This window comes from Natator depressus, chromosome 1 (assembly GCF_965152275.1).
Source record: "Natator depressus isolate rNatDep1 chromosome 1, rNatDep2.hap1, whole genome shotgun sequence".
NCBI lineage: Eukaryota > Metazoa > Chordata > Testudines > Cheloniidae > Natator > Natator depressus.
Window position 1 is genome coordinate 116,208,345 of NC_134234.1, and position 12,490 is coordinate 116,220,834.

General features: G+C 38.7%; 1 protein-coding gene and 1 long non-coding RNA gene across 2 annotated transcripts in view; one reads left to right on the forward strand and one right to left on the reverse strand.

The window, feature by feature from the left end:
* The window catches only part of RFX8 (regulatory factor X8), a 48,617-nt gene extending 37,866 nt beyond the window's left edge, over positions 1-10,751 (forward strand). Inside the window, exons 11-15 of the mRNA XM_074945264.1 lie at positions 1,865-2,021; positions 3,542-3,636; positions 5,461-5,575; positions 7,451-7,743; positions 10,575-10,751. Of these exons, the coding sequence (XP_074801365.1) occupies positions 1,865-2,021; positions 3,542-3,636; positions 5,461-5,575; positions 7,451-7,743; positions 10,575-10,751 (837 nt within the window). The remainder of the gene's footprint in view (positions 1-1,864; positions 2,022-3,541; positions 3,637-5,460; positions 5,576-7,450; positions 7,744-10,574) is intronic.
* Positions 1-12,490, reverse strand: part of LOC141982844 (uncharacterized) — a 65,433-nt gene that overhangs the window by 25,037 nt on the left and 27,906 nt on the right. The window contains exon 2 of the long non-coding RNA XR_012638231.1: positions 8,926-9,149. This is a non-coding gene — a long non-coding RNA (uncharacterized LOC141982844). The remainder of the gene's footprint in view (positions 1-8,925; positions 9,150-12,490) is intronic.

Consider the following 12,490-nt stretch of genomic DNA (forward strand, 5'->3'; position numbering starts at 1 on the left):
CTATTTGTGCTGTCATTCATTATTCACAAATATCCAGTTGATTGCTGGGTTTTTGTGAAAATGTTTGTGAATCCTGAAAGTTTTCTGAATTTTAGCACAAATGATTATTCATCTGGAAGTCCATACCAGAGGTGCATTATTCATCATCTATTATTTTCTCTTCATTATTTTCCCATTTTAAAAGTTTCATTAGGGAAGCCAAAATAATACTGTGTGATAAAGGTAACCAGTCACAACCTATGAATAGTAAATAGGTGAAGTGAACAGTTCATAAACAATCTACAAGTTGAAAATTAATTGCTGAAAGTATTGGGGGAATAGGTGTGAATGAGGAATACACTGAATAAATCAGAATCACTTCACAAATGATTCACAAACAAAGAAAAGGTATTCAATGTCAACTAATATTATTTTAACAAATAATTCAACCAATTTTACATTTCAGATCTCAGAGATAGGGCTGTTACATTTTCTGAGCAGGATGTGAAACATTGCCTGTGAATTTAATTGAGACACACACATCAATGTCCATTGCCATTGAGGAAAAGTTAGTCCTGATACACCTTTTTATTCTTCAGTCTTTATAAGACTACAGTATTCTTTGATATAAGAGTGTTATACCAATAAAATAAAAACCAGCAGGATCTTATTAAAGGGGAAAAGGCAAAATGCCACATTTATTTTGAATACAGAAAGAATCATAGTAAGCAGTTAGTTATAGCTATAACATTCCATTCAATTTCATATTTATTCACACATTCATTCATACAAACACACACACACAGGTTCTGCAAGGTTGTTATCATAGTTACCAGCCTTAGAGTTGCTCATGCCAAGCCACTGGCCAGGTGGCCTGGACATGAGGAGGGAGCAGGGCCTTGTCAGATGCTCATCTGATGCTCCTGGAAGTTGCTTTGCAGAATCAGACCCCAAAGTTCTCACTTTCTGGAGTCCATTTTTATAGGAATTTCTTCCTATGCTAATCTATGGGAATTGCTTTCATCATGCTGTTGCTGAATCAATCAGCAGATGGCACATTCCTCACAGCTCTGTGCTGCCAGATGTTATCTTGTTCTTTGGTTCTCCCATTCTTGAGACTGTTGAGTGGATTCCAGCCAGTCTGCCCTCCGGGGGTCCTCTGATTATTTCCACTTGACGCCTTCTTCAGCCTATGGACACTGGATTCTTAGGCTGGCACCTCCCCGATCATTCAGTTATTATCCACACCAAGCATCCATCCACATACATCCTCTATCTCTATTTTAATCACAATTGTTAACGAAGAGAGATGAATACAACAAAAGGGCGGGGAGTCTCTGGGTGCTGTTTCTGTTGTTACAGAGTATTGCTTTGAGTCTCTCTCTGTGTGAGTAGTTGTTGTTACAAAGAATTGCTTTGAGAACAGACTCTGTCTTAGAATGTACTAACACAATTAGCAGCTTGCAAGTTTCACACAGAGAGGGAGAGAAACAGTACCAAAAACCAAGAGACCTCTTAATTAGTAATACCCTGGAATTTAAACTATGGGGAATCAAACTCATTTGTGATTTTAATACAGAACTACTTTAATATGATCCAACAAGAGCAACAGGCTCGCATACTGAAAATTCACCAGGCCAGTTTATTTTATATTGGTCAATATTGTCTGCTCCACCTTGCTCAAGAATACAGAATATAGTTGAGAAGTAAATCATCAATCACTGAACATTCTGTGAGGACAACTTGAAATGTGCCTAATTAGTCCTTTGGGGACTAGACTGTTTGTGTAATGTCATTCTTACTTAACACTGAACAAGGGGTACTTTTTGACAGAGAAGGGTTTAATAGAATTAAAGGTATTTCCTTTTTTTCCCTTTATCTATAGACAATGAGAATAGTCTTGAACAACAGCAGCAGAGTCACTATTTTAAAATCAGACTTGAATGCCATCATCAACCAGGGAATTGTGGACATCCCTGGAAACCCCTTGCAAAAGAAGTTTAGAAATGTGGACGAAATGGAAAGTGACATGGAACTCAAATGTAATATTTTTATATCTTTTCCATTCATTGAAGCACTTGGCTCACATGTTATTTAAGCTTTAGCATTTCCCCGTGTTTGTTTATTCATGATCTTTTCTAATTGGAAGCGTAGTCTTGCTATAACACTACTTATTGGAACAGGTCCAGTAAAATTGAGATTGGTGCATATAACGTTATCCTCTAAGCATTAAAGGATAAGAATGATAAGCTTTCAGTTACGGTTCTGTCTTAAAGCTTTCTGTAGCAGCAGCTGCATTTTTATGTCATTATAACAATGTACTTTGAGCGAAAGGTTGACAAATGAGTATATCTGTTTTATTGTTGTCTTTAATAAAAAAGGATGGAGAATTACATTTTGCATGATCCTGTGTTATTAACCAAATCACACTACATGATTTTCAAATGGACAGATTTAAATATTGTACAATGAACAGGACAAAGGTTATTGACCTTGCAATCTGTGTCTTTCTACTATGTCATTTATAAACAACAAAATGCAATGTTTATATGGAGCAATGACACAGTACATTTGCCATTATAATGAATAATGATAGGACTATAATGACAAGTTTAATTCTTAGATTAATGGGCTGCCATTTAAATTTATTAGTGAGAGATGGGCAACTTGGTCTACTGGACTGAACATATGACTGGAAAAGAAAATCTTGAGTTTTGTTCCTGGTTCTGTCCCTGACTTACTATGTGAATTTGGACATTTCATCTCTCTCTGATTCTTTTTCCTAATTCACAGAGTAGTTGTGAGAACTAAGTAGATTATGCTTATATAATGCTTTAAAAATCTAAAACACTTTATAAATGCAAAGTATTATTGCTACTAGAATTAGTGAGCACCTTATTTTTACAGAAGTGGATTTATTCATTGTCCTTGAACCTTCTTGAAAGAAGACACGGGGACAAACTTTACTCTGAGTTGTACTGGTGTAAACCCAAAGTAACTATACTTTTGTTACAGAATAATATTGACTTTGGTGTAGATCACAGTATAGCATTTGGCTTAGTGTGTTAATTTTCAAACATTTTGTTTTTGCCACATCTGAACTGAGTTTGGGCAATGGTGGCTAAATTTTTAGTTTCTCAGCAAAATTTTCAGAAACTCCTTTTATCATTTGAAAGCAATTGTCTCCACATCAGCAGGTGAAAAAGACTGCTTTGTGAATCAAGTGAAAACTCAAATTATTAATCTGATAGTGTTTACAAACTCAGTCCCTCCATTCTCCTTTCACTGAAATAACCTCTATTCTTAGAGGGCCAGAATCTGCCACCTTTACTCATGGTGAGTAGTCATGTATTACAGTGATGGAAAAGGACATGATCCTGAATAGAATGGAATTAATTTCAGAGTTAGGTGCCTCCCAGCATTAATGGGGGTGTCAAAATCTGGTCCAAAATGTATTAATTATATGTTATGAGCAGTTTAATTTTTTTTTTTTTACATTACTGCTAAAGAGAAGTGTAAACCAAATGCTGCAAGCAATGCATATTCCTTCTATATTTTATAGGCTTGAATAACTTGATTTCCTTGCTGGATACTTCCACAGATGTCAGGGTTTTCCTGAACTGTATGTCTTCAAATCTTCAGGCTTTTGTCATTCAGGTACAGAATTAACTCATTATTTAAAAAAGAAAAAAAACCTATAAGAACATAAGAACAGCCCTACTGGGTCAGACCAAAGGTCCATCTAGCCCAGTAGCCTGTCTTCTGACAGTGGCCAATGCCAGGTGCCCCAGAGGGAATGAACAGAACAGGTAATCATCAAGTGATCCATCCCGTTGCCCATTCCCAGCTTCTGGCAAAATCACACCATTTATCGTATGTTTGTCTTTCGTGTTACAGTAAAGTCAGTTGTTATCCTGCTTGTCAGTAGTTTGCAGCAGAGGTATTGCATACCAATATTCAGACTACATTATCAAGATTACATAACTTATGTAAAGAAGAAAGCATTTGTCAGACACAGATTTCATCTTTGCATGCATCCTGTATAATCACACAGCTGGGAATGCAAGTATCTGGTCTAACTTCATATCCATGACACATTACCTTCCTTTATAATCTAAAACCTGTAAGAAAAGGCAGATAAGACTGAAAACTATGCTTCATAATTTAGGAGACGCTAAAATCTGAGAAGCTGGTAGAAAAGTGGTTTTTCCTACTGAAATAGCTGTGCCTATGGAAATAGATGTAACTATACTTAATACTGGTTTCACACACCACACAACAAAAACACTAACTCTGGAACTTATCCTTGCAACAAAGCCCGTTGCCAACTGTGCCCACATATCTATTCAGGGGACACCACCATAAGGCCTGATCACATCAGCCACATTAGCAGAGGCTCGTTCACCTGCACATCTACCAATGTGATATATGCCATCATGTGCCAGCAATGCCCCTCTGCCATGTACATTGGCCAAACTGGACAGTCTCTACGTAAAAGAATAAATAGACACAAATCAGTCGTCAAGAATTATAACATTCAAAAACCAGTCGGAGAACACTTCAGTCTCTTTGGTCACTCGATTACAGACCTAAAAGTGGCAATTCTTCAACAAAAAAACTTCAAAAACAGACTCCAAAGAGAGACTGCTGAATTGGAATTAATTGCAAACTGGACACAATTAACTTAGGCTTGACTGGAAGTGGATGTGTCACGACACAAAGTAAAACTATTTCCCCATGTTTATTTCCCCCACTACTGTTCCTCACACATTCTTGTCAACTGCTGGAAATGGCCCACCTTGATTATCACTACAAAAGGTTTTTTGTTGTTGTTGTCCCATCCCGTCCCCTCCCCTCCCCCCCCCGCCTTCCCCCCCCCCCGGGGGTAATAGCTCACCTTACCTGATCACTCTCCTTACAGTGTATATGGTAACACCCATTGTTTCATGTTCTCTGTGTATATAAAATCTCCCCACTGTATTTTCTATTGCATGCATCCGATGAAGTGAGCTGTAGCTCACGAAAGCTTATGCTTAAAGAAATTTGTTAGTCGCTAAGGTGCTACAAGTCCTCCTTTTCTTTTTATCTTAATACTGTGCATACTTCTTCCCTTGCCTCACCAGCCTTTCAATATTTCCTCCAGTGGTAGATCAGAATTATCAGTAGCTGCAGTGGTGCTGGTAGCTTGGGCTAGATGGGATAATCATGTAAATTTAAATGGAGTTATTTACTTTTTTTTCTCCTTGGAAGGATCAGGGGAAGCTGTACTCCCTGTTAATTAATTATTCCCTATTAGTTCCTGTTGTGATTTTTTAAAAAGTAATAATAGTACTTTGAACTTCTATAGCATCTTCCCTCAGAGGATCTCAGACTGCTTGTATTGTTTTTATTTCGGTATACAAATTGCTTGTGAAGTCTTCAGTACTACATGTTCATTCTTTATTTGACCTTATCATGAGTCAGGTCATTGTCTATTTACAGCCAAGCAAGAATAAAGAAGAGTTTAGAAAATTAGCAGCTAACTTCCAACTGAGATGGAACTTCCTCTTAACTGCAATAAGCAAGGCTATGACACTGTGCCATACAGACAGTTTTGGTAAGTAAGAGCTTTTTTCATGCTCCATGCTGCAATGGACATAGGCCCAGATCCTTGTCCCCTCTGTGTCAGAAAAGTCAGTGCCAATCTCTCATTGGCATTGACTCCTAAACCTGCAGCAGGCCCTTACTTTCAGGACACTTCAAGGTCTGGTCTCAGCTGCCTTCAAGCATAAGGGCAAGATGAAGAAGAGACGCACTGAGAGGTCTTTAACTATTCTCTTGACTTGCTATTCAGATCTGATATTTGCTTCAGGAGGGCAATTCTGCAATTCTTGTTTAATTAAAACTCCTTAGCCCATCCTCCTGGGGATTGCACCGACAACTATACTTCTACAAGTGGAAATATGCAAAGACCATCTCAAAGAAGAAAAAATGCCTTATTCATAGATTTATTTTTTTAAGGTCAGAAGGGAGTACTGTAATCACCCAGTCTGACTATCTGCATAACACATCACCACACACTTCCATGAATTAATTTCTGCTTCGAGTCGAATAGCTGTGATTGAACTAGAGTATATCTTTTAGAAAAACATCCAATCTTGATTTAGAAATTTCTAGTCATGGAGAATCCACCACAACACTTGGTAAATTGTTCCAGTGGTTAATTACACTCACTTAAAAATTTGCGCCTTATTTCTAGTCTGAATTTGTGTAGCTTCAACTTCCAGTCACTGGATTTTGTTATAGCTTTGCCTGCTAGATAAAAGAGCCCTCTATTATCAGATTTCTGTTTCCCACATAGGTACCTCTAGACTGTGATCTAATCACCTTTTAACCTTCTGTTTGTTAAGCTAAATAGATTGAGCTCCTTGAGTCTCACAATAAGGCATGTTTTCCAATCCTTTAATCATTCTTGTGGCCCTTCTGTGAATACTCCAATTTTTTAACATCCTTCTTGAAGTGGGGACATCAAAAGTGGACACACTAATCCAGCAGCAGTTGCACCAGTGCCAAATACAGAAGTAATATAACATCCCGACTCCTCCTTGATATTCCCCTGTTTATACATCCAAGGATCACATTAGCCCTTTTGGCCACAGTATTGCACTGAGAGCTGAAGTTCAGCTGATTATCCACCATGACCCCCAAGTTTTTCAGAGTCATTGCTTCCCAGGATAATGTCCTCTGTCCTGTAAGTGAGGCCTACATTTTTTGTTCCTAGAGCATAATCTGATAAGAGCAGAGGCAGTTTTTCATTTAAAAATTAACGAGTTCCTAGGCACAGACCCTTGACTGAAGATCCTTCCTAGTTTATGCCCACGTAAAGTGTTCATTCCTTGTTAAGATTATTCATAATTGCTTGTTTAGTTCCAACAATGTGCTTGGTGCGGAACAAGACACAGAAGAAGACTTGGTCTTTGCTGAGTGGAGTTTACAGTCCAATTAAATCAATGAGGGTCTTTCCATGGGCTTCAGTGGGCTTTGGCACAGGCTCCAAGTTAGGCTTTTCAGCTTCACTCATACAGTTACATTGATTGAGCCTCAAACTCTATGCAGTCAATAGGATTTTTTGTTTGGGGAGGGCTGGAATTATTAATCAGTGTGAGCAAGGCAACATGGATGGTGGGAAGTTGTTAACCCTTGCAAAACAAGAAAGATGGACAACCACACTGTCCCATATTGTTTAAAAAAAGGGGGATCCCCTTTAGTCCATGTTTAAAATCTGTATTTAGTGCATATTCTGCCTGCATGTTGGTGAGCAGGCACTCATAGTTCAAGATTTCTTATTCGGTGAGTATTATGCTCCATATCCTATTAATATAATAACACCATGTGGTTTACAAAGGAAGATGTACCTGGTTAGGTAGAGTGTTTATATGAAACTCTAAAAGTGATGACGTTGCAAGTGATTTTTGTTGTTGTTTAAACCTAGGATCCTGGCATTTGTTTAATTTGCTACTTTTGGAATATGTTATTCACATTCTCCAGTCCCATATAGAAGAGGAAGGAGATGGAACTCTCTCAGACATGCAGCAAAATGATTCACCTACCCAGCTAGTTCATGAACCTGCTCGCCTTTGGGACAGTTTTTCTGCTGAGCAGTTTCAAGCCAGAGCCCCAGAGCCAACTCGGGTAACTCTGACACAGAATCAGAGTGATGTTAATCTAAACAGCATTATTCTCAGGGTACTGAGCTGTCTGGTAGACTCAGCCACAGGCAACAAGGTAAAACTAACAATACATTTGTTTAACAATAAAATAGAATTAATTTTCAAAAACCAACTGCAAGAGATGATGATGTGTGGATGTGTATTGAACATCTAAGAGTAATATAAATAATATTGAACATATGTAGAAGTTTTCAGATTTCTTCTTCATATACTGCAGCATACATCTTAAATCTTTCTAGAAAGCAGCAGCCAATGGAACTGGACACATGTTAATTGAACTAAGATTCAGACCTAATGTTATATTATAAGGAGTTGTACCCTGACTGTCACTCCAGTTCCTTTGCTGCCAACCTTATCTACCAAGATTTATCACCTTACCCACGTCTTCAGTGACAAGAGTGGAAAGGTACTGGATTGGGGTCAGGGCCACTGCTTCTTTAGGTCAGCACATTCAGTGCCACAAGTGAGCATGGGCGTGGCCTCAAAGTGACATCAGAACCTGCATCTATCAGCTTCAGCAGAATACCACACAACCCAGTATCCCATCTCTACTAGCAGCCAATGGTGTTATGCAACCCCATTCATCTGCCCAGCCCCATTATGCTTCCCACCTTCAACCTCCCGATCCTTACCTTCTCCCTCCACTTTGTCCTTCTCCTTCCCTATGCCTGTCCCCTAAACCACTCTACTCTCCATTTTCCTGCCTTCTCCCCCGTGCTCCTACTTTCACATACCCCCCTCAACCCTCTCTCGTCACCCCAACTCTACTACTCCCTCAAAAAATAAATCACTTTAGAATGCAGGTTTTGATATCACTGGACCACGAAAAACAGGGTCTGTAAAGGTGCTGCTGTTGCTGTGTTCACTACTGTGATTGTTGCAGAAACTAGAAGGGAGCTGGGGCTTTTGGAGCTCCAGTCCAAGAAGGTCATAAGAAGTCAGCTGGTAGTGGGGAGTCACATAGTGGTGGGTGATGCTGGCACCTCGTGTCTCTGGGACAGCCAGATTTCTTGACATAAACCTTGTCTTCTCCCACCTCAGCTATTGCAAATGCCTCCTCTTGGGTTTCTAACATGAAACTTCTCCATCCCTCCTGTCTGTCCAAAGTGCTGCTGCCAAAATCACCTTCCTCACTCATCCCTTCAACCATATCACCCCCTCTGTGGGTCACTTGACTGGTTTCCTGTCCCTCTGTATATCAAGGGTAAATTTCTTACCTTTGCACACAAACCCCTACCTTATGCAGCCTCTGCAAATATCTCTGAACTGGTCTCCTTCTGCCTTTTCCTTCTTCCCCTTCTGCTCTGCCTACACCAGTCTCCATACTCTTCATCTTCTTCTTCTCTCAGGCGTCTCCATGCTTTCTTCCAAGCAGCCTGCTATGCTTGGAAAACCTATTTGTCACACTTACACCCTCATCTTCTTGAAGTCACTGTTGAAAACACAGTTCTTCTGTGAAGCCTGCAAGAAGTGAGAGGAAGGAGTAGGAATAATACCCCTAAATAAAAACCCTTGAATCAGAACCATCATTTGGTGTCTATGTCTTACTGAGTAACTGTAATATTATTATCACCCTTGTCCTTCCTCTTCCCTCCCATCTCTATCTGTTTGTGACCCTCACTTGCTGCTTCATGTTGAATGTAGACTACAATTTTTGGCACAGGGACCATGTTTTTACTTGCTATTTTGAAGATCACAGCATAGTTCTGAATACATAAACATCATCATTAATAATAATCATCTGGAAAATGGGTAAATATCAAGGTGCTTATTACAGAGCTTGCACTGTCTTTCCCTCAGCCTGAGTAATGTTCATTCATCCATAAAACCCCAGCCTGCACACTCTGTGCTTCCTCTGTTTACCTGTTACCAAATTAAAATCCCATCCAGCTGCACACCTGCAGTAGGTTTATTTGCAGAGCCGTAGTCAGTTCTATACCTACATTACATACAGTACACTGTAAATCACAGGAAAGAGACCTAGGTATCTTATAACCTCAATGGACAACAATGGCAAATAAGCAAATCAAATGCTTTGATTTGTTAAATGGATAGAAAAAATAAGGAAATAGTTAACTGCATTATAGAAATCAATGGTGTGTCCTCATCTCAAATACTCTATTAAAAAAGATATAAATGTGTTAATTAAAATGATTAGAGGCAAGGTTAACCTGGCCCCAAAGAAGTCAGTAGCAAGAGTCCTATTGACTTTAACGAGACCAAGATTTCACCCTAACGACGTACGCCACAGGAGCAAAGATTGAAAGGACCGGGATTATTCATTTTGAAAAAGAGAAGATTGAGAGGGGATATGGCAGGGTATGTACAATTATATATTATTATATTGAAGGCTAGTCTGGTGATTCTAAGAAACACATCCCATGCTATGAGGAGACTTAATTAAATGAAAAGGTAAAAAATTCGGGGGCACAATCCTGAAAGCACCTATGCATATGAATAATCTCACTGAATTCAACAACACTAATCATGTGCACAAAGTTATTCACAGGCATAATAATACCTAATTCTTATACAGTGCTTTGCATTAGGACAGCTCAGAGCACTTCACTGTCTATATTGTAGCTATCCTTACAATACACCTGTGAGGCAGGAAAATACTATTATCCCCATTTTACAGATGGGGGAACTGAGGCACAGAGAGGCTAGGTGACTTGCCCAGGGTCACATAGGAAGGCTGTGGCAGAGCAGGGACTCACTCCTGGGTCTCCCATGCCCTAGGCTAGGGCCCAAATCACTGGAGCATCCTTCTTCTAAACATGAGTATTTGCAGGAGCAGGCCCTTGAAACAGAAAAAACATTTTATTCAATAGCAGGAGGATCACTCTCCACAGTGATAATAATTACACTTCCATGTTTTATTTGCAGCTCATCCAGGTCATGTTGGAAGACAAAGCAACTAAAAGTTCAGTTAAACTAAATCTTCCAGTTGGAAAGGAAGCACTTGTTACTCTGAAAGATGGACAGAAATTTATTATTCGCACCTGTGATGCACAGCAGAGTTGCACTAGTGTTTGTTTGAGGGAAATCCAAACAGACTTATAAGAATTGTTTACAAGGGATTTATTGTACTTACCTGTATGCTTAATATAGATTTAAGAAAAACGTTTTATTTTTCTGTGAAATGAAAGGGTTTTTTTCTGTAAATACTAGCTGCAGAACTGTGTTAAAGTATTTATTTATTTATTATTTATTTAAAGTTCTGATGTATTTAACTGTTTGGCTTATTTGAGTAAATATATAAGAAATCCTAACATGGACTGTACCTGCCTGCTTGGTTTTTGTTCTTCTCTGTTTCTCATAGCTCTGTCATCAATAATGTTAAAGACCTACCTGAAACCACAATGCCAAAGAAAGTCAACAGGAACTATGGAATGGACTATTAACCCCATCAAAATTCTCCTTTGTGTCTACAATATGGACACCAGAGTTCAGGCTGCCATTTTCTCTTGGACATATCCTATTATGCTAGGTATCTCAATTTATACAGAGCTCTGCTCTAATCTCAGATCCATGGATATGCGTTGCCATGAATCTTTGGAAAAACTCCTGCTGAACTTCCCATTTCTGCAGAATACTGTGGAGTCAGTATCTCACATACTTTGTTATTAAGACAGAATAGGCCCTATAATATGTAACTGATTTTCCCATATGTCCAACACAGAATTGTCTCAATTAGCTGTCTGACCACCACATAAGCAGAATTATACAGAAAATATTGGGAAATACTGGAAATAAATATGTATAAAATTTGTAGTATTCTTCAGGATACTAAATTTATATCACCAGCATTTGCTTTAGGAGACTGACTAGCTGTGATGAGGGCAACACTTGGGAATTAGCTCTTTCAAATCATTTTAAGAAGCATTAGTACAGGAAGTTGATCCCACCATGTAGAATGTAACTCACTATTGCAAGAAACTGGGAGGCAGGGGAAGGCTACTTGATTGGAGCTCCCCTGATATTCCCTCTTTCTGCTTTTGGAAATCGTCATTTATCTTTCATCTGCCTCCAAGTAGTTCTCAGCCCAGCCATGGGGAGGGAACTCAAAAGTGAGGAGGACAGTCGGATAGCCTGACAAAGGGTCAGGTTGGAGTTATTTGCTAGAGAAAAAGAGTCGGGGTTCATTCTGTTGTGGGGATAGATTAAAAATTTAGAGATCTTACATATGTTGGGGAAAGAAGGGGATTGAGGGTCAGAAAAGCAAGCCTTTGTGCCATTGTTTAAGAATACCTCCTATTTGCACCACTTTTGCAGATGTGCTTGTAAATATGAAGATGAAATATTGCAGATCTGTGAGTCTGTGATAAATAGCACCACATCACTTAAGTGAAAAATACTTAATAGTTCAAGTGATTTCAGTTCACTTTTATTTATAAAAGTTCATATTTGAGATTAGAAATGCCACGTATTCTCACAAGGCAGTTCATCACGTAATGGAACAGGAGACCTACTTAAGATCTGAACTGGGACATCCACTCTTCAGAACTGTAAGAGACTAGGACCTATAAAATGTATCTGAGTCTCCAATGAAAGGAAAAGTCTCTGATGAAAATTACACCTCCTTGCCCAACCTTAAATTTGCCCCCTTTAATAATTTGCATAAATATAATGAAAAGTTAATAACACATTAGTAAGAGATAGTAAAATTTCATTTCCTTAGCAAAGAGTCTACTTCCAATGTGCTATAATGCTAACAGATAGTACACAATTACTTTAAAAAATAAAATTACAAATGTTGAGCTTCAATCCTTCAAAGATTTATGTCTGTACTTAATAGGACT